The sequence below is a fragment of the Miniopterus natalensis genome, chromosome 9, assembly GCF_054644295.1.
Source record: "Miniopterus natalensis isolate mMinNat1 chromosome 9, mMinNat1.hap1, whole genome shotgun sequence".
In the NCBI taxonomy this organism is placed as follows: domain Eukaryota; kingdom Metazoa; phylum Chordata; class Mammalia; order Chiroptera; family Miniopteridae; genus Miniopterus; species Miniopterus natalensis.
The window spans coordinates 10,156,992-10,178,745 of record NC_142089.1 but is presented as its reverse complement, the minus strand read 5'-3'; the positions used below and the strand labels follow the sequence as shown (position 1 = coordinate 10,178,745).

The window sequence follows — 21,754 nt, the reverse complement described above, 5'->3', positions numbered from 1 at the left end:
TGGATCCATTTTAAAAGGGCGAAAATGGACTGGCCAGGTGTGGCTCAGCGGTTGAGCATCGACCTAGGATCCAGGAGATCAGGGTTCGATTCCCGGTCAGGGCACATGCCCGGGTTTGGGCTCGATCCCCAGCAGGGGGCGTGCAGGAGGCAGCCGATCAATGACTCTCTCATCATTAATGCTTCTCTCTCTCTCTCCCTCTCCCTTCCTCTCTGAAATCAATAAAGGTATATTAAAAAAAAAAAAAAAAAAGCCTAAAAAGGAGGGAGCAGTTGTGTTCTGCAACCAACTCATAGGAAACTATTCAAAAGGCTAAAACATGATCCACTGTAGTCTTACAGTTATTGGGCCTATTGTTCAATTATAGTGATTGACTAAATACATTTTTATATATTGGTGCCATAGGTATTACGGTGTTCTTAAAAATATTTTTTTATTGAGTTTTAGAGAGAGAGAGGGAAAAGGAGAGAGAAAGAGAGAGAAACATCAATGTGTGAGTGAAACATCAATCGGCCGCCGCCGGCTCACCTGCCTCCTGCTCGCCCCCTACACCCAGAATCAAGCCCGCAACCCAGGCATGGGTCCCGACTGGCAATCATACCAGCAACCTTTCCGTGCACAGGATGATGCCCAAACAACTGAGCCACTCTGACCAGGGTGAAGTATTATGGTTTTTAATGGCAGCATGTTTTGAAAATTTTTAACAAAAAATGCTTATCAAGTGGCATTAAATGAGAAAAGCAGGATGCAACATCATGTTCTTTGCATCGGCTCAATAACGTTTAAAAATATATACATGCAAATGTGGAAAACTAGAAGTGGTTATCTACGAGCAGTAGGATTACTGTTTCTTTTTAAATCCTTTTTGTTTTAATACTGGACTCTTTTTCCCCCACCCCCACCAATGAGCATGTAAAGTTTGTACATTGGGAAAAAAACCCAATGATTAAAAACACAAAATTAGTAGAAAACTTTGCTTTGTAAGTGGAAGTGGATGGGTTCTCGACTCTTAGAAGAACAAGCTTTGGACCAGTTCACATTTGCTTTGGGGAAGTTGTGAAGGCTTAAGGGAAGCCAGACTGTGTACCCACAGAAATGCCCCAAATCCTTGGGGCAACCTTTTCAGCTTTTCCTGTATAAAAAGTGGGCAATGACCCAGCTGGAGTGGCTCAGTTGGCCAAGCATCATCCTGTGCACCAAAAAGTTGCCAGTTCGATTTCAGGCCTGGGCACATACCTGGGTTGTGGGTCTGATCCCCAGTTGGGGAGCGTGCAGAAGGCAACCTATTGATGTTTCTTTCTCACACTGATGCTTCTCTTTCTCTCTCTCTCTCTGTCTCTCTTTCTCCCTCCCTCTCTCTAAGCATGTCTTCGGGTGAGAATTAAAAAAATAGTATTAAATTAAAAACAACAACAGCAGCCCAGTTGGCATGGCCTGGTGGTTGAGAGCCAACCCATGAACCTGGAGGTCACAGTTCAATTCCTAGTCAGGGCACATGCTCGGGTTACGGGCTCAATCCCCAGTACAGGGCGTACAGGAGGCAGCCGATCAGTGACTCTCTCTCATCACTGATGTTTCTCTCTCTCTCTCCCTTCTTCTCTCTGAAATCAATAAAAACATATTTAAAACAAAACAAAAAAAAATGTGGGCAATGTATCCAGTTTGGTGTAGGAGCACCAACACTGCACTCCAACCTGCATATCTCTGTGACTACAGGAATCTTCCCTAATCTCTCTTAGATTCAGCTTTATCATTCATGTGTAATATGGCCACAGGGGTCCTTACCTCATAGGTCATAAGAACAACAATCATAGCAGGCCCTGTAATATGCATTACATCCACTTTCTCTGACTCCTATTTTACAGATGAGGAAGTTGTGGTTTAAAGGGATTAAGCAGCTGCCCAAGAACTTGAGTGGAGTCAGAATTTAAACCTAGGCCCCTGGCTTCAGGGACTGGGCTGCCTTGGCTTCGCCAGGCAGCCTCAGCGGGATGAACGGACTCTGTGACCTGAAAAAGGCGACACCCATGTGGGCTGCTATTATGATAACAGCATGGCACATTATTTTGTTGTGAATTCCAAATGCTTTTGTGCTGATATATTTAGAACCTTCTGTGGAAGATGAGGCTGAAATGATTGCTGATTAGATTCTGTTTTGATTGGTGAAGGGAAAAGTGCCTGCCACAGAAATCTCATTTCCTGCTGGATTTAGCCTTTTACGAAGTGTCTTCAGGGGAGACGTTCTAGACAGGCTGGGTTTGATTTCTCACTTCCAGATTTCTAGCTCTGTGACCTAAGGTGAGTTGTGTTCCCTTTCAGAGCCTCAGTTCCCTCACCTGTAAGTGGAAAGAATAGCCTCTGCAGCTCATGGGATGGGTGGTCCTGAAGGTTAAGATAATGTAGGGAAGGCTGCCATATCCCACTTGGGATCATGAGTTCGGATCTCCCTGGACCTATTTGGCCTGGAGGAAGGATGCAATCAATGCTATATCACTTTATTAGTATTATATTCCAGCTTTGAAGAGGCACAGCAGGGTTGGGTCTCACAGCCTGTTTCCACGCACCCTAAGCTTACCCTCCAGATGGGCTGTGGTTTGGTGTCAGTTCACTGGGAGGCCCTAAGATACCCCCCCATTGTCTCCCTTTGTCAGCCTGGCAGAAGTCCTCCTGGGCTGAGATGCCCCAGCTCCACTCTCTACACTGGTTTCTCAGGAGCCAGATCACAGAGCCCCCTTGGGCATCCTTGACATTTGCAACTCACCCACCTACCTGCCTGGGTAAAAACCCCATCAGGGTCAAGGTCCCGGTCAGGACTGTCCCACTCAGCCCCACAGGGAAAGAGCAGAAAGCAGCCCTGTTCACCGCTGTGCCACAGGCAGGGAGGTGGTAGGGCAGACCCCTGGGAGGGGAGGAACTGGGCTGAAAAGTGGCAGGGAAAGGGGACAGAGGACAGCCCCCCCCCCCCAGGAGAAATTCGGGTATTTGGGGGGAAAGAGGAAGAACAGGGTAATGCCTACCAGAATGGGTGACCAACTGCCCAGCTTGCCCAGGACTGAGGGTTCCTGGGACGCAGGACTTTTGCGCTAAAACAGTTTTAGACTGCCAGTAACGGGCTGTGCGGCCCGGGGCAAGTCCCTCTGCTCAGAGCTGCCTCTTCTGTGAAAAGGGAATTGGACCAGTTCGGCTCTAGGGGGTGGGGAGGGTGTGCGCTCCAGCTGGGCCACCTGGGCTGTGGCCCCACCAGTGTGGTCCGGGGGATTCGGGGACGGGCAGAGCTGGCGAGGGGAGGCTGGGGGAAGCACAGCGCCCCAGGGGCACTTTTGCCCCAGAAAGGCTTCTTTCCCACGGAGCCCAGTCTGCCTGGAGCCCGGGGCTGGCACAGACCCCCTCGGGGGCTGGCAGGATGGGGGCGGAGACGGGGAGGAGGGGGGGCGAAGGGGGAAGCACCAGTGCGCATGCCCAGCCACCCCCTCCCCGAAGGTGGGAGCCTCTCCGGGAGGGCCGGGGCGCCTACCTGCAGGCCGTTCGGGTACCCGTCGCCCTCCGACAGTGAGTCCACCAGGTCCTCTTCGTCCAGGGTGGCCCGCTTGTAGGTCGACATCTGCAAGGCCAAGTGCAGCACGGACTCCCTCAGCGCCTCCATGGCTCGGCGCCCGAATGGGGAGAATGGGGAAGCGGGCCGGGCGCCGCTGCCACCGCCACCCCCGCCGCCGCCACCCCCGCCGCCGCCACCGCGCCCCGCCCCGGCCCGGACACCCAGACCGGCCCACCGACCAGCCCGCCGCGGGGGGCGGGTCCCGCCTCCCCCCACCCGGCGCCTCGGCAGGGCCGCCCTCACCCCCATCGCCCACAGCACCCAGCGCCCACACGCCCCGCGTGCTGCGCCCCGCGCCACCAGGGTCCCCGCCGTCGCCGCAGCCGCTGCGCGCCCGGCGGGTCTGGGCGCCGGCACTGCGCCACCGTCGCGGGCGGAGCCTGATGGGCGCACGACTCAGGTTCCCCCCCGGCCCCCCCAGGAGACCCCGAGGCCCCAGCGTCGCGTGGGGGTGGGGAGACCTCCCTTTCCCAGAGGTCAGGGCGCGGCCAGCCCCCAGCCCGGCAGGAAGGGGCGCACACAACCTCTCCTGGTAAGAAGCCTTGAGTCGCCCCCTTCAGTAACCCCCACTGGCAGACACCAAGAGTCAAGGGTTAGGAAGGTGTCCCTAGTTTGGCCCACAACGGTGGAGAGGTTCCTCCCACCATTGGCCTTTAGGTGCGGCTGGCGGGGGTGGGGGGCTGGGGGGTGGAGGAGGGGTCTGCCCTGCTTGAGCTGCAAGGATTAGGGGGAAAGAAGAGGTAGAATAAAAAAAATGGGTATTTCCCCCTTCCTCTAGCTCAAGGGCCTTTAAGCCAGAGTTCATGAATGATTTCAGAAAATTCCAGAGAACTCCCCTGACACAGAAAGGAAAAATGGTGTGTGTACCATTTGGGTGGTTGGAGGGGAATCCAATGCTTGCCTCCAAGCTCAAAGGTGTGACTTCCCCCCAAAGCAGTAAGAACCCTGGCTTCAGCTTGCAGCCCAGGCAGAGACCAGGAAGGTGACCCTCCTCTCTTAGGAGTCAAGAGCCTCAAGTAGGTGCTCTCTCCTAGGCTGGAGAAGTAGGCTCTCCCAGATATGGGGTGCTCAGGTAAAGACTGTGGACATCCAGCATTCTCCCTTGCACCCAAGACCCTAACTCAACAGTTTCCCAAAGGACCCTCCACTTCCAGTGAGACCTGGAATCCCCTGCATTTTCTCAGCTTTCCAAAAGCACTTCCGTTCATTTCCATATTTGATTCTTACAACACAGGCTCAGAGAGGTGAGGTCACTTTCCAGGGCCACAGCCACAGTGACAGCTCCTAGTTTCCACTCCTGCCCTCTTAAGAGTCCTCTCAGCTGCCAGAGCGAGTCTTTAAAAAGGAAATGCTAATCCTGTTACTCCCTTGCTTAAAACTCTACAGGGACAGTCCCTTTACCAGTCCCCCATGGCCCCTCCCCACCCAGATCCTCCCCATCTCACTCTCCTAGACCCTGTGGGCCCTCACTCAGTTCCTTAGATTCTCCAAGTTTCTCCTCCCCTCCACCAGGGCCTTTATTGATTTAATACGTTTTTACAGAATTTTCAGAGAGAGACGAAGGGAGAGGGAGAGAAACATTGATACAAGAAAACATCAATTGGCTGCCTCCTGCACGCCCCCTACTGGGGATGGAGCCCCAAGCAGGGCATGTGCCCTGACTTGGAATTGAACCGGAGACCTTCTGGTGCATGAAACAGCACCCAACCAACTTATCCACACCGGCCAGGGCCACCCAGACCTTTACAGCACTGTTCCCTCTATCTGGAATAGTCTTTCCTCATTTCTGCTCCTCTCATGGTCAGCTGCTGCTTCAGATCTCAACTTAAATGTCACCTCCTCAAATGTCCTGACTCCCCTAAGTAGCCCCCAAATTCCGTGTAAAAGCACCCCATCATTTCCTTTTATAGTGTTTATTGCAGTCTGTTACTATTACTTTTTTGGTTTTTTACATTTATCTCCCTCCCCCTCCCCAGAATGTGAGCTTTATCAGGGCTTGGACCTTGTCTGGCACAGATAATCCCCACCTCCTGAAATACTGTAGGCGCTCAATAGACAGTCCAAGTGAATGATGGAACAAGTGGAGCGGTGCCTTTAAATCCTTGTGCACATAACTTTGCAATGCCCAAGGACAAAGGATACTCGTGTAAGGGGCACAGGTCCAGGGTGAAGCGGTGCCCATTACCCACCCGAGACAGAAAGGGCTCCTGGGCTTCCTCACTTTACACTGGGTTACAGCTGAGCTTCTTCTGAAATTGTACACACTAAGTAACAGGTGTCAACCACCCAAGGAAAAGACCCTTGAGAAAGAAGTTCAGTTCACCAAGCATCTCCTTCCTGGCACAGCAGGTACAATTTCCAGAATACCTAAAGGTATGAGGTGTTTGTCAGTTCTTTTACACCCATCATCTCATTTAAGCCTCTGACCCTTCCCTCTGGAGCATGTATTACTGGCCCCTTTCACAGAGCCTAAAACTGAGGCTCAGGGAAGTAACTTGCCCAGGTGCAGTGAAGCAATGGCTCCTCCTCCCCCCTTCATCTCATTTCAGAGGTCACCCCTTCTGGGAAGCTCTCCTGACCACCCTCCCCTGACCCCAGGCCGCATCTGGTCCCCTGCTCTGGGTTTCCCCCACTCGGCCCCTCACCCCAAGCTTCCTTCTGTGGAAGCACATAGCACTTTAGACTGTAGATGGGAGAACCTTGAAGGCATGGAGCGAATCTCGTCTGGCTGGAAGCTCATCCCGCGGCGCCAAGGCCAGGCCGCCCCTGCCCCCCATCCCACTGCAGCCTGTCTGCAGACCCACGAGAAGGGGGGCTCCCGTACCTGTCTGCAGATGAAGAGGAAAGCTCACATACCTCCCAAACCGAAATCCACAGATGGAGAGCTGTTTATTTTTCAACACACAAAAGATGAGGCCCTTCCTGAAACGCCTGCCTGGGGCCCTGAAGTGAAACTGAACCCACCTCAGGCGTGGGAATGGCTTAGCGGCTCTGGCTCTGTTGGGTGGGAGCTCCGCAGGCCCCAGTAGGTGAGTGACATTCCAACAACAATGGCAGCCCTATCTTTGCAGCCGCCTACAGCCCAGGCAGGGCCTTCCATTCACTGTCTTGGGGCCCCACACCCACCGAGAGCCTCAGCCTCAGCAGGTATCACTTCCGTTTTACAAGAGAAGTGGAGGGGGGTGGGGGGGAGAACCAACACCTACTTTGAGCTGCTTGACAAAAATCTCTCCTGACCCCACAGCACCCTGTGAGGTGGGAATCAGCACCTCCACTTTACAGATGAGACTACTGAGGATTAGGGAGGAGGCAGGACTTGCCCTCTTCCCCCACCCACCCAAGTCACCTGGCTAGACAGTGAAGGGGCCAGGATGTGACTCCCTGCACACTGACTTCATGACTCTGCGATCAGAGAACCCCAGCCACACAGCTAGTAAATGGCTGAGCTGGGTCTAGAACCTGGGTCCTGACTCCTGGTTCTGTGCCCAGGGAGGAAGAGGGAACTGCTTCTTCAGGTAGGGACCTCGTGGATTCGGGGGACACTGAGCTGGCAGGGCAGCCAGCACTTGATCTCCCTAATTGCCTCATTTGTGGCTGTGGGTGCCACACCTGGCTGCGAGCTTCAGGGAAAGGGGAACAGCCTCTGCTTTGTGGACAGCCTGTGCCTAGATCTGCTCATTCCTGTCCCGCCCCACCCCACAGAGCCCAGGAGGATAATCCGGGCCTGGTGTTCACGAGAAGGGCTTGGTGGAGACCAAGGATGGAGGAACCGCAGCTGCACAGAGAGGGTGATGAAAGTCAGATGAGGGTGTGATGGTACCGGCTCTGGAAACCCCACCCTGTGGAAATCAAAGGCCTGGGGTGAACAGAAAGGAGAAATATAAATGCTCACAGAGCTCTGATGACAAAGGCCTGATGGCTCTTGTGGTTGGTTTGCCCAAGGCAGAGGATCTTCAAAGAATTTTGGAGCACGTCAGAGGCAGGAAAGAGCAGCTCCTGAGTGAAATTCACAGGCCTGGGACTCCTTGGCCACACCCTCCAATCTGTTTTCATGGTGGATTTCTAAGCCTCAGCTCCTTTGGGATACAGTCCTTTGTGGCCAACGGCCCTATCAATTCCTGCCTCTCTAGTGCCAGTAATTAGCTAAGATTTGTAAATCTTATATGTCACCTAATACACACTCATGTTATATGTTAAATACTTGCATTTAATACACCCCATAATATAGTTATGTAAAAGCTCTAGATCCAAACCTCAGTTCAGATCCCCACTCTGCCACTTCCCAGGTGTGTGACCTTGGGCAAGTGACTCTGCCTCTCTGTGCCTCAGCTGTCTCATCTGTAAAATATGCATGGCAATAACAGTACTTCCTTCATAGGACTGTTGTAATGTTTAAAGTAGTTAATACAGATAAAGTGCTTAGAACAGTACTGGAAATAAAGCAAGTGACCACTAAGTCTTAGCAGTTATTATTTGTATAATTGTTTATTATAAAACACAGGCTTGCCCAGCCGTTGTGGCTGTGGTTGAGCATCCATCGACCCATGAGCCACGAGGTCCCTGTTTGATTCCCGGTCAAGACACATGCCTGGATTGCGGGCTCGATCCCCAGTAGGGGGTGTGCAGGAAGCAGCTGATCGATGTTTCTCTCTCATTAACGTTTCTGTGTCTTTACTCCTCTCCCTTCCTCTCTCTCTCTAAAATCAATGCAAACATATTTTAAAAAACAAACAACAACAAGAAAACACCACAGCCTCAAAAACTTTCAACTGATCTCCACCTCCTCAAGAACACTATCCAAACCCTTAGCTTGGCACTCAAGGGCTCCCCCAACTGGCCCAAACCTACCCCCCTAGGCTCACCCTCCACATACCCTTCAGGTGTGTGGCCATCACTCTGACCCCAGATCTGTCTCTCTGTAGGTGCCGAGTTCTCAACAGGAGTTCACCGTGTCCTGGATACTCGTCAGGTCCTATGCTGCCAGCTGGGGGGGGGGGGGTAGCCTTTGTAAGACTCCGTTCTCACCCTCAAGGGACCTGCACCTGATATCCCCTCTCTCAAGACTGTGAGTCCTCCACCGCAACTACTGCTTTCCATCGCTGGCCTACCTCTTCCATGAAGCCCTCCTCTCCTCCCCAGTCCGTAGGAGTTATGCCCTGCCTGCTGGCGGGCCCCTGGCATAGCACCTGCATTGCATTCAGGCCTTTGTCTGGGCGTCTTTAACCCTGGGATAGAAAGGACCTTGGGGGGGGGGGTAGGCAACAGTCATCTTATTACTCCCAACCCCTGGTGCCCAGCACAGAACCTGGTACATAGTAACTGGTTAATTTGTATCCCAGGTTTGCACTAGGGCATAGGCATCTGTGATTTCCACAAAGAAATAGAATTTAGTTGCTTGGTAACAATCAAATAAGATTCAAATAGGATAACTATGACCAAGGGGCAAGAGAGTAAAAATACAGCCGCCACTCCTGAAGATGACACCGTGTGACGCCTATTACTACTATTACGTTATCCCTCACATTGCTCAGTGTCTTTTACGTGTAAAATTTCCATGTGGTTAATTTCTTTTTAAATGTCCCACAAAGTTCCTGAAAGAGTAAACCGCTTTTTTGCTTTCTGATAACAGGAATCAGCCCGCATCCCTTTTTCCCTTGGCAGCCAGGAAGCTCATAGCCAAATCAGAAACTCACCTGTGGGCATTTTCCTGGTCTTTATGTTCAGCTTTTTCCTTGTTCACATTTTCCACTATATTTTCTCTGATCCTACTGTCCATTTACTGCATATCATTTTATTGAATATGTTTTCATCATCACCCATCATGAATAAAGTGAATGTTTTAGAAACAACCTGTATCAGGAACACCCCTTCCCTGATTGGTTCTCCTGGGAACGCAGCTTCAAGGTATTTATTCAACACTGGGAAACTGAGGCAGTAAAGACAGACCTGTGCTTGACCCCAGGTGCCCTGGCTCATGTGACCATGTCATTTCCCCTTTCAGGCCTGTTTCTTCATCTGTAAAAAAGGGTTGTTGTGAAGAGGACAGGAGCTGAAACATGAACTTCTTGGCATATAACATCCCATCCCTAAGTGAACTGGTACCTGACGGACACAATGCAGTGCCCACCTCATACCTGCTTTTCTTTATTTTCCTTCACTATTTTTCCATTTGCTCCTGCCCTTGTCCATCTTTTCTGATCTTGGCCTTAGTTCAGCCAGCATGTGGCGTTAATCTAGCCCTGCTGCTGTACTCAGGGCAAAAATAACAGACTTCCTGGGTGATCCAGGTGACTGTCAACAGCGTTAAGCGCAATGCGACCCGCCAAGAGCAAGTATGCACTCATAACACGACGCGATGCAAACGGTACTTTACCTTCCTCCTAAAAACACAGTATCCCAGTCTAATCACAAGAAAAACATAAGGCAAATCCCAGCTGAGGCACATTCTACAAAATACCTGCCTAGAACTTCTCAAAACCGGCAAGGTCATCAAAATCAAGGCACGTCTGAGAAACTGTCACAGCCCAGAGGAGCTTAAGGAAACATGACGACTAAATGTAACGGGATGTCCTGGATGGGCTTCTAGAACTGACAGAGGATATTAGGTGAAAACCAAAGAAATCTGAATAAGTACAGACTTCAGTTCATAATAACGTATCGATATCAGTTCATTAATTGTGAGAAATGTACCATATAATAAAGGGTGGGGCAAGAGTAGGTTTACAGTTGTGAGTACGTGAAACAGAGCTTATTCTTCTATTATTATTTATTAGTTATTGTATTTTTTCCATATAAACAACTTTTGCTCCATCCTATTTAAAAATGTTAGTAACAGGGAAAACTAGGGGTGGGGTGTAAGGGAACTCTCTGTACTGCCTTTCCAATAATGCTAAAATCCTAAAACTGTTCTGAAATAAAATATTTGTTAAAAAACAACTGGCTGCCCCCTAAAACAGAAAACAGAGTCGGTAACCCCAACACAAGCCCAGCACTGCCCATTTCTCAAGGCTCTTTTATACCTTTATTTTATTTGTGTCTCATGATCACCCTGACACAGGCCACTCCCCACAAGTCTTCCTTACTAACCCTAAACAGGCCACTCACCACGTGGATGACCATCCAGCCCCATGCCCGGCCGCTACCATGCCTCTCCCCACCCCACCCGCCTGGCAGCCTCCATCTGTCATTTCTGCCCCTCTGTCCAGGCCCACTGCCTCTGCCCCCTTCTCCCAAAGCCTTCCTTGATTAGCTCTCTGACCCTCCTTGATCTCCAGTTATCACTCCTTCCAGCCCTTCATCTCCTGGCTGGCTCTAAGCAGAACCTCCTAAACTAACTGATATGACCCAGTCTCCTTCACACGCTGGCTTCCTGGACCTGGCAGAAGAAAGCATGAGCCTTGGCCTGGCTCCCAACGCCCTCCTTCCGCCCCCAGGATCTGGCCCCTGGCTCCTCTCTCCAGCCTCTCTCTCTGCTTCTCCCTCCCATGTTCGAGCCTCAGTAAAATATGAGTGTGTTTCCTGCTTCCAGGCCTTTGCATATCTACTGCCCTCTGCCTGTGAGGCCTTTCTTCTCACCCTTCCCCTGGCTAACTCTTCAGCTCAGCTGCACCTTCCTCCAGGCAGCCTTCTCGGACTTCACTGTGACCCTTCCTCCTTGCTCCCCCGCAGCACCCTGCATGGCCTTCTAGCATCTCATCCCAACAGACCGCAGCCAAGTGCAACTGTGTGACCTGGACAAAGTCATCCTACTTCCTTTCTGTGCTTTGGTTTTCTTGTTTATCAAATGAAGATGATAATGGTACCTACTCCTTAGGAGTCTATATACACATTAAATAAAATAAGATCCACAAGCCCTCAGCCCAGTGCCCCACAGAGAGGCAGCACTGAGCAAATGTTGGCGTGTGTGGTGGTGGGTTCAGAAAGGGCTGGCTCTCCAAGTCACACAGAGAATGATGGAAGACGGGGGGGAAGGAAGAACTAGGAGGACCTATGGCATGCCAGGTGCTGGCCTGGCACTTGTTGGCACATATCATCGCCTTCACTCTTCCCCGTTGCACACTGTAAGACAACTGTCATCCCAGGAGGGTTGGCAACTTGCCCAAAGCCATATATCTGGTAAATAACAAAGCCTGGATGGGAGCCTGCTGTATCTGTCCCCAAAGCTTGTGGCTTTGCCATTCCAACAAATAAGATGGCAGCCGCAACCTGCTCCATCCTTACCACGCAGGCATCACCTCCCGGCCGGGTTCAAGGGTTCACTCTGATCTCTGACCACCAGGTTCGAGACAGACCAGGAACCTGCAGCTGGCCCTACGCTGTGCAGGACGACCAGGCTGGGTAAGTGCCAAGCTGAGGAGACCAGGTGTGCCAAACAATGTGCTCATCCAATCACATAAAACTCGGGACAAAGTTAATCGGTCTCACTTAATGACATGATGATGATGATGACAGAGCTGCCCAGTAATTAGGCTCAACCAGGAAGCAGCTCATGGAAATGGCTTAATTAGTATTTGTGTTGCACAGGTGCAGGTGAGGACTGGGGAGGGGGAGGGAGGAGGGAGCAGGCAGGGCAGGCAGGGGACTCCTTGGGTCCAGGAACTGCGGGTGGCCAGGCCCCGCGCCAACCAGCTCATGTGGATGATCCTGCTTAACTTCCATGATAAGTCTGTGATGTGGGCCCTATGATCCCTTTTCTAAGGCGAGGAAGCAGGCTCAGAGATGTCCCTGCACTTGTCCAAGGTCACGCTGCCAGTGAAGAACAGAGCCAAGATTGACACAGGCTTGCCCATCTCCCCTTCCAGCCCAGGTGGTGTCCTGGACAGTAGGAGTTAATTAGGGCTCAGCAAGTGACTTCCCCTCTCCAGAAAACAGAGAAAAGGTGTGGCTGTCAGACTGGGAGTGGCCAGGAGTGTGGACTTGGGAGATAGGCTCCTTGGATCCTAATCTTTGGGCAAGCTACTTCACCACCTGAGCCTTAGTGTCCTCGTCTGTAAGATGGAGACAAGTGTTGCCCTCGTAGGGTTGTGAGGGTTAAGTAAGTTTAAAAACTTAGAACAATGCCTGCATATTATCATTTGTGGGGAAAATATGGGCTTTGGAGTCAGTTTTTCCATCTGTAAAATGGGAAGGCACTTGCTGGATTAGACAGTGATTTATAAGCATATATATATGTTTTAATCCCATACAGCCCTTTACTTTAACATGGCAACCCAAATACAAAAGATATATAAGTGGGGCCCTGGCTGGTGTGGCTCAGTTGGTTGGAGAATCGTCCCGTGCACCAATTTCTGGTCCAGGCACGTACCTAGGTTGTGAGTTAGACCCCCGGTCAGGACGGTATGGGAGGCAACCAATCAATGTATCTCTCTCACATCGATGTTTCTCTCTCTCTGCCCCTTCCTACCTCTCTAAAAATCAATTTTAAAAAGAGAGAGAGATGGGGCTGCCATTTACGTATTCAATGACCTCATACCCTAACCCTGAACCTGGCTCCTCAGAGGCTCCAAGGAACGGAGCCTGAACATCCCCACCTACATTCCCCTTAGAACTAATTAATGGCTCTAAAGCTCTGCGAGGGAAGGTGCGGTGGGCGCAGGAAATGGGCGCCTGAGCTGGCAGAAATGGTGCTTGCCCAGAGGTGGGCACGTGGGGGCGTGGGAGGGGCGGGCGATGCCCTGATGGGGTTCCCACGCCTGCTGGCTGCCACCATTCAAGCTAGATAAGCATCTCCCCGCGAGGCAGCTGGCAAGCGGAAGGAAGGACAGAGGACTTGGGGTCAGGTGGGGAACCTACATTCTAGTCCCGCCACATGGCCTTGGGCAGCTCATGTCACCTCTGTCACCTCTCGGGCCTCACTGTCCTCAGCTGTCAGATAGGGATGACAACACCATTCTCATCTGATGACAGGACCAAAATGAGTCACACGCATGTACGGGCCGTGCAACTGGAGATTGGCACAAATAGATAGTTTCACTTCTTCCAGGAGGTTATTTTCCCTTCTTAAGTGCACAGAATTTAGAGCCAGACCTTGGGGGTTCGAGTCTCAACTCCACGTGTACTGGCTGAGCGTCCAGGGTTCGGCTATCGAAGCTGTTTCCTCCCGTGTACGGGGGCGACAGGAAGGGTTTAGCAGAGTGTCTCCCACAGAGTAAGTGCTCAGTAAGTGTTTGCTGCTCTTGGATTTGGGGGAACGATATCTAAAGGCAAACATGCTCCCCAGTGCCCGACAATTGTCCAGGGCAGACAGAGCTGAAGAGGGGTGGGTGCTCCTGACCCTCTAAAGCATGCAGGTTCAAACGCAGTAGTTGGGATTTTTTTCCAGTTCGGTGCAAAAGTGTAGCTCGAGCTTTCCTGGACTACACTGGGGCTATGTCTGTCCTCTGTCCATAAAAGACCAATTCAGTTCAATAGCTGTTCCCCGGAGGTTCTGTGATTCCTGTTTACTGAGTACCTATCATATGCCAGGCCTTCACCATAACCCTGCATGGTAGGCGGCGCTGTCCCCACTTGTCAGATGAGGAAACTGAGGCTCAGAGAGGTGATGCGACCACCCAAGGTCCTTGCCCGGCCCTGCCACCTCACTGCTTCTCTGGCCCAGTGTCCACTGCCCTTTGCTGCGTGCCAAGACACTCTACATAAATCACTTATTTAATCCCGCCGACAACTTTCTGGTGATGATCTGTACTTCTCTGGGCTTCGGGTCCTCACTGGTAAAATGGGTGATAAATAAGGGTACATATTTCAAAAGTGGGTATGAAGGTCAAATTGGGGGAAAACACACAATAATAACGACAAATGCTTATTTAGCGCTAACTTCCTACTGGAGCCTGGCTAGGTGACACAGATAAGGGCCTGAGGGGAGGTCTGGCTTCTCGCTGCCAGGCTCTGGAGCTTTTCCCTGCCAGCGACTACAGACCCTCTTTCCCCACAACTCCTGGTCCTGAGGAATGGAGCCAAATGGAGCAGAAAGAGCACTGGAGTGGGAGCCAGGGGTCCAGGTTTGGCTCCTGGCTGTGCCTCTCTGGGCCTGTTTCCTCTCGAGCCCCTCGCCAGGGAGGGAGGGGTGATGGAAGCGCAGTTTGTTTTGCCAGATGATCTTTATCTGCTCCTTCCCAAGCTTTCCCAAGTGATGGGCTTGTCTGGACCGAGCACCATAGGGTGGGGATGCCCTAGCCACCAGCTCTCCTGGCAGCGGCAGCCTGGCCTGGCGCTGGGCCCTGCTGGCTGAGGCTGATTCTTCCCCTCTCCCCTGCCACCCTCCTGGGCCTGGGCGCCCCCCCCCCCCCGCCAGGTTCCTGCTTCTTCTGCCCTCACTTGCCCAATGCTCCCTGACACCTTCATCAAGCATCAGCCAGGCTTGCACGCTCCCAACCCCACCCCTGGCTGCTTTCCTAAAATTGGGCTCTACCAACTGACAGCCAAGGTGCCTGGACCTGAAAATTCCCGTGCCAGGGCAGTCCCAGCAGGTAGGGCCGAGGCTCTCATTGCTTGTTCAGGTTGGTAGCACACTAGGTAGCTGCAAATCTGCACCCCAATAGCATAACCATCCCTGGCAGCCTCGCTCCCTCCCATGGGGAGTATTTGTAGTGGTTAGGAGCACGGACTCTGGAACCAGACAGGGTTCAAATCCCAGCCAAGTGCTCACTATATAACTTTGGGCAAGTCACTTAATCCTGCTCTATGGTTCAGCTTACTCATCTGTAAAATGGATTATTAACAAATTGTTAGGAGGATTAGATGACTTAATAACACTGAGCACTTAGACTGGGACCTGAAACAAAGGACCCACTCAACAAATATCAGCTATTACAATTATCAACACTCCGATTAGCCCGGGGCAGGATTCACAGCCTGGCAGTCCACAGGTCAGGCTGGCTCACAGAGGTGAGCCATCTGGCCTGCGGTGCCGTAAAAGGTGTTGAAATGCCAACATTTAGAAGATTTGACACGAAAATCAGTATTTTCAGCTTTCCTTAAAAAAAAAAAACCTAAAAAAACCCCCACAAAAAACCAAAAAACCTTCGCAATGCTGGGCCCACATTCTCAAGTGGCAACAGCCAGCTGGCGCTGAGGAGTGGCTGTCCCCTCTGGACAGGCCACGGGTGCCCAGGGCCCACGGCGGCCCCACCCCACCCCAGCTCCTCCTGGTCTCCTCCCCACTGTGGCCCAGACCAGCTGCCACTCTTCCTCCTGCTGGCTCTGTTTCTCGTAACAGAGAGAAAAGCAGTACTTCCTGTACCCTTGTCTCAGTGGGACAATGATTTATGTGAGGCTTAAAAACAGGCCACACTCATGTGCAGTGACAGACGTCAGAACAGCAGTCGCCTCTGGGGACGGGACTCACTGGAAAGGGGCCTGAGGGAACCTACTGGGGGAACAGAAATGTCCTCTGTCTTGATTCCACTGTGGTGACACGGGCGTGTGTGTGTCCAAACTCATCCAACTGTTTGCTTCTGGCCCATGCATTTTATTCTATGTAAGTGACACCTCAATAAGAAAAAAAAAAACATGAAAAAGGAAAGAAATAGGTCAGGAGGGTCTGATGTTTCAAAACAAACAGTGGCCGACTCCTTTTGTGGGTGTGAAGGAAACGCCTGTGAGTTAAGATCCTGACAACGGTGAAAGAAGACACAACCTCAGGGCCCCTGGGAAATCACCCCAGTTCCCCTGCTCACGTCTGAGTTTGAGGCCTACAGTCTAAGGCTGTGGGCAGTTATCTTCAAAGAGCTGTACGGATCCACGAGGTCCAGCACAGTGGCCGCTAGCCACATGCGGCTATTAAAATGAAAATTAATTACAATTAAAAATTAAATTCCTCACTTGCACCAGCCACATTTCAAGTGCTCAATAGCCATGCACAGTTCATGGACAGCACAGGCTTAGGACATTACCATTTTCACAGAAAGTTCTACTGGGTGGCGCTGGCGCACATGCCAGCTACAAAGCTGGGCTCTGTACCAGGACAGGCACCTGACACGGAGTAGGTGCTCAGGAAACGAGCTGAGTGAATGGGTGCAAACAGCAAAACCTGGGTTTGAATGCTGACTCTGGGCCTTGCCAATCGTGGGGCCTCCAGCAGATCTCCCCTGAGCTTAGTCTCTCCCTCCCTCTCAGGGCTGGGCACATGAACCAATGTCCTCAGGAGTGCTCAGAGCCCAGGGACCCAGGGAGAGGCCTGCGGGAACACTGATGGGCCAGCGGTCCTACCTGAATTCTAAAACAGGAGGGAGGGGCAGCTGGGGGCATTTCTCTTTGTGAGCATCACTTTTGAAAATGGGGGGCAGGGTCCGGGCGTGGTAAGATAAAGCAGGCTGGGCCCAACTCTGCAGGTTCAGGAGGGAGGGCTGCTGAGCACAGGGAAAAACCGATGTTAGCCCCCATGTCTGGCTGCTGGAATTTTGGCTGGGCAACCGCATCAGACACCCACACACTGCTGTGGTCAGAGTGGCTGGGACACGGAGCCACCTCGATCCTCAAAGAGACCGCCCTCATCCCGCAGGGCACGAACCCCCATCAGGGCAGGCCAGAATGGGGCCCACCATGGGGGCTGCTGGGAGCCCGGAGAGCTGGCTGGGTCCTGGAAAGGAGCTGGCCCAGGTTCATCTTCCCAGCATCCATCCTCCATATCCAGCCAGATGGAGCCTCTCAGAAGCCAGGAATGTCACTGCTCATCTGTCTATTCATTCATTCAAAATATATTTATTAGGCGCCTACTGTGTGCCAGGAAATGAGTTCCATAACTGACATACATCGCTGAATAAGACCAAATCCTTGCTCTCAGGAGCTCGAATTTTAATAGGGGGTAAAGAAAATAAACAATGTTGCTAAGAGTTATAATAATAATAGCAGTTGGCATTTCCTGAATGCTTTCTTGTGCTGAGCACTGTGCTAAGTGCTTTTTAATGCATTTCTCATTTAATCCTTACAAAAATAATATTTTGGTATTATTATTGATCCTATTTTGTAAGTGAGGAAACTGAGGCACAGATTGCTTATGGCCAACATCATCCAGCTCTAAGTGGTAGAGTTTGGGATTTGAACTCGGCCAATTTGACTCTGGAACCTATCTGTGTTATAAGAAAGTACAGCAGGGCGGGGTGGTAGCAACTGCCTGGGGAGGAGTCCAGGAAGGCCTCTGCAAGCAGGTGACATGTAAACTTGAAACCAGAATGACAAGGCGTCAGCCCACAAGGGCTCTAAAGGCCTAGGAAACAGCAGGAGCAAAGCCCAGGAGGTGGGGCCAAGCGTAGGATTCAAGGAGCAGGAAGCAGGGCGGTGTGGTCCCAGGGGAGTGAGACAAGGGACCCCCACCGCATCGAATTCTAAAGATGAATTAACTGGCACCTAGAGACAGGAGCCCCGAGTAAGCTGAACCAGGGGCCCAGGCAGAACCAGAAGCCACGCCTCTGAACTCTCTGCCCAGTGCTCCTTCCAAGGCTTGGCATGCTTGTGCCCGAATGCTAAGGGCTCAGTGGTGAGGACTGAGCCCGTTTGGGCTTAGGATGACTGAGGGCAGCTGATGGGCCGCCGTCTCCCTGCATCCAGACCCTCCCCTTCACTCTAGATCCAGTGTGTCAGCGCCTGGACTGTGCGCTGCTGGGATCCCTGTCTATGTTTCCCCAGCCAGGGCTGCATAACACTGGCCGCCCCTTATCACCCCCAATGCAGCTCCCTCCCCTTAATTCGCTTTTTGGCTACTCAGAGGGGTCGGAGTGAGGATTTCCATGTCATAGATGGGAAGAGAGGGTTTTGAAGACAGACAGATGTGGCTTAGCTGTTTAGTAACTGTGATACTGACTGAGTCATGTCACCTCCTTGAGCCTCAGTTTCCCCCTCTACACAATGAGGACAGTAGTGGTTTCCTGGAGGGTTGTTAGTTGTGTCAAATGAGACACTGGAAAGTGGCAAGCTCAGGGGCTGGCAGAGTGTTTCAGAAAAGGCAGCTCTCAAACACTCTCATTACAGTCAGGGATGTGAGGATGTAGGGAGCACGGGGACACCAGGAGACCTTTCCTTGCACCCAGGGGCCATTCTGGTCACTGGCCAACCAGGTCGGGGGCTCTTTGTACCACTGATGAGAACAGCCAAGGGCTGGAAGTGGAAGTTCTGCCTCACCAGCCAGAGAGAGGCCACACCTGCTACAGTGGCTGTGTCCACGCGGGGGGCTGCCGCTCCTGGGCACTGGGCTCCAGACAGGAAATCTGGCTGTGTGACTTTGGGCAAGTGACTTACCCTTGCTGATCCTTAAACTCCTCACTTATAAACGGGGGCTGATACTCCCAGTCTGCAAATAGAAGGGAAGGGCCCTTGGCACATGGGAAGTGCTTGAGCCTGGGGCAAGCTGGAGCCATGACTGATGCTGATACCTGCAGGGCTCTGTTTGTTCTGCAAATGCTAGAGCTCAGAGACCTCTTCCCTTCTGGGCCTCCCCTGCCAGAAGTGGTTTTAAAGCTCCTCAGCATCTGGCCAGAAGCCAGAGCTTCTTACAGTTACTTACCTCCCACCTAGGGCTTAGCTGGACCCAGCCAGAGCCCATCATTCACTGTTTCTGGAGATTATCACAGCTCACAGAAACAGCAGGGCACCTGGCGGGAACCTGGCCCTAGCTCCTTCCTAGCCTAGCTCGGGCTGGAACTGGGCCAAGAGAGCACCCTGCTTCCTCTGAGAGAATCCAAGAATCCACAGCACTCTCCCTCCCTGCCCTTCCCCATCGCCCAGGCCACACTGCGCTTCTGGGGTCACATGCTAGGCATGGGCACAGCAATCTTGTCCCTACTAGGCCATGAAAGAACTCTGAGCTGGAGTCGGGGGGAGGTCACCCCCACCCTGTGATTAAGAAAATAAACCACTAAAGTCAATATGCCACTAGGAAAATAAATCTCTAGAGCTAGACTTCTTGGGTTCAAATCCCGGCTCTGTCATTTACCAGCTATGTGCCCTTGAGCAAGTTATTTAACTTCTCTGTGCCTTCATTTTTTTTCACCTATAAATTGGTGAAATAGTTCCGTTACTTGCTGCTGTGGACTATGGGCCGCCAGGGTTGGTGAAGGATCTCAAGGTGTTTGGGAGAAAACTTGCTCTAAAAACCATTGACTGGGTAGCTTTTAGAGAGATCATACCCCGAAACCAGAAGGCCATTGCTGACACCCTGAAATCCTGGAATGAGGCCCTCACCTCCAGGTTGGCTACTCTACCTGATAAACCACCTGCCGTCGACTGGCTTACGACAAGGCCAATGTAGCGAAGGCCAGCTCGGTAGATGGCTTTGGGAAGAAGTTTAATGCCCTGAAGGTTCCTGTGCCAAAGAACAAACACAGTGCCCTGGTGGGTGCTGAACAGAAAGAAGACGTGAAAAGTTGTGCTGAGTGTTTGCCTCTCAAAGAGCAGGATTGAGCAAGACGAGAAAGGCTGGAGAAGATGAGGAACATGATTCCATTTGATCAGAAGACCACTGAGGATCTGAATGACGTCTTCCCAGAAACCAAATGAGACAAATTGGCCTCACAAGCCAATTGAGAATTTATAAACTTGAGTGTGGGAGGAAGCCCTGGCTCTCATATCATAAACTCTGGACATTAAAAATAATTATATATTTTTTAAAATTGGTGAAATAATGGTGCCTACCTCATGGGGTTGTTAGGGGGATGGAATCAGCTCTTTGTAAGGTGTTCACTACAGTGACTGGTGCACAGTAAGTGCTGGCTGGCTGGCTGGGGGGTGGATGGGTGGGTGGGTGGGTGGACGGGTGGGTGGGTGGATGGATGGATGGGTGGATGGATGGATGGATGGATGGGTGGATGGATGGATGGGTCAATGCACCCAAGCTCTGCTCCGGGGTACATGGGGCCCTTCAAGATCTTCCTGACACCACCACCAGCCACCTCCCAAGGCATGTTATGATCATGTCCTTCCCAAGAGCCTGCTCTGCCTGGCACAATCTCGCGAGTGCTGTTTTCCTTAAGAATTCCTTCAACACATGAAAGCCACCGCCTTTGTGAAGTCTCCTCAGTCAGGACCCTCAGGATTAAAGTGACAGGAACCCAGCTCTAACTGGGTTCTGTAACAGAGCAAATGCCCCGACTTGCTCTGCCTAAAAGGCAGGGAGCGTCAGGCCTCAGGCAGGAGATCCCGCAGTTCTGATGATGCTGTTGGGTTCTCTCCCTTCCCCGATCCCATCTTTTGCTTCCTGGTGTGTGTTACCCTCATTCCCATCTCCTGGGTTTAGACGTGCTTCACGCATGGGGAACTAGGCCCAGCTTACCACCTGGCAGCAGAAAGCCTTAGAGAAAAGAGCCCTTCCCCCACCCCCACCCCTACATACATACATACGTGTGTGTGTGTGTGTGTGTGTGTGTGTGTGTATATGTTGAATTATAAAGTCCCAGGGAAGAACTCTGATTGGCCAAGCCTGGTTCATGTACCCTGTGAAAAGGCGGGGCAAAAGCATGTGATTGGCACCCAACTAATACCACAAGGAGTGGGGGAGGGGCAGTACCCAAAGGATAGGGCTGCTGTTAGCAGAGGGAGGGGGAAGGGCAATTTGACACACAAGACCCGTGTCCATGCCAACACTCTGACACCCGGCCCTGCAGGTTTTCCTTCCACTGTGCTCCCAGGGAACTCTACACACCCTTCCACCAGGACCCACTGGCTATGTGGCTGTCCTGCCCACTGGTCCAAAAGGTCTTAGAGTCAAGGCTCTGGTCAGCTTGGCCCTCAGCACTCAGCTCTGCCCCCTGAACATAAGCCACTTTCTAGAAGTGAGGGAAATGAGGCTCAGGAAGTAGAGGGGGGTCACTCAGGGGGCCAGCCAGGAGGAGAATCTTAGCCTAGGCTCTCCGACCCCACCCTGCAGCCTCCTCCCTCCACCCACAATCATCAAAGTCACCCGGTAAAAACTCTTTGACAAGGAAGCTGTAACCTATCGCTCAGCAAGCAGATGGGCCCCCAGGCTGGTGCCCAGTGGACAGGGAGCTCTGGCTTTGCAGGCAGCTGGACACATGTTCAAAACCAGCTTCTTCCAAAGACACACATGACAACCAGGGGCAACCAGGGCGGTTGTGAGATTACACGAGAGAATGTGGGCAAAGTGTGTGTGTGGCTCGCAGGAGGGCCTGGAGGAGCGGGAGCTCCTGTTTTCAGAGTTGGGCTCCCTGGCCC

The 21,754-nt window shown here is 52.0% G+C and overlaps 1 protein-coding gene and 1 pseudogene across 2 annotated transcripts in view; one reads left to right on the top strand and one right to left on the bottom strand.

The window, feature by feature from the left end:
* The window catches only part of ECE1 (endothelin converting enzyme 1), an 88,994-nt gene that overhangs the window by 45,049 nt on the left and 22,191 nt on the right, over window positions 1-21,754 (bottom strand). The window contains exon 2 of one of the 2 annotated variants that reach the window (XM_087820179.1): window positions 3,515-3,601. In XM_087820179.1, coding sequence (XP_087676305.1) covers window positions 3,515-3,601 — 87 coding nt within the window. Of the gene's footprint in view, window positions 1-3,514; window positions 3,664-21,754 lie in introns of those variants that run through there. The other variant, XM_087820178.1, reaches the window with a different exon arrangement.
* LOC107538320 (ATP synthase peripheral stalk subunit d, mitochondrial pseudogene) lies at window positions 9,908-20,120 on the top strand (annotated as a pseudogene).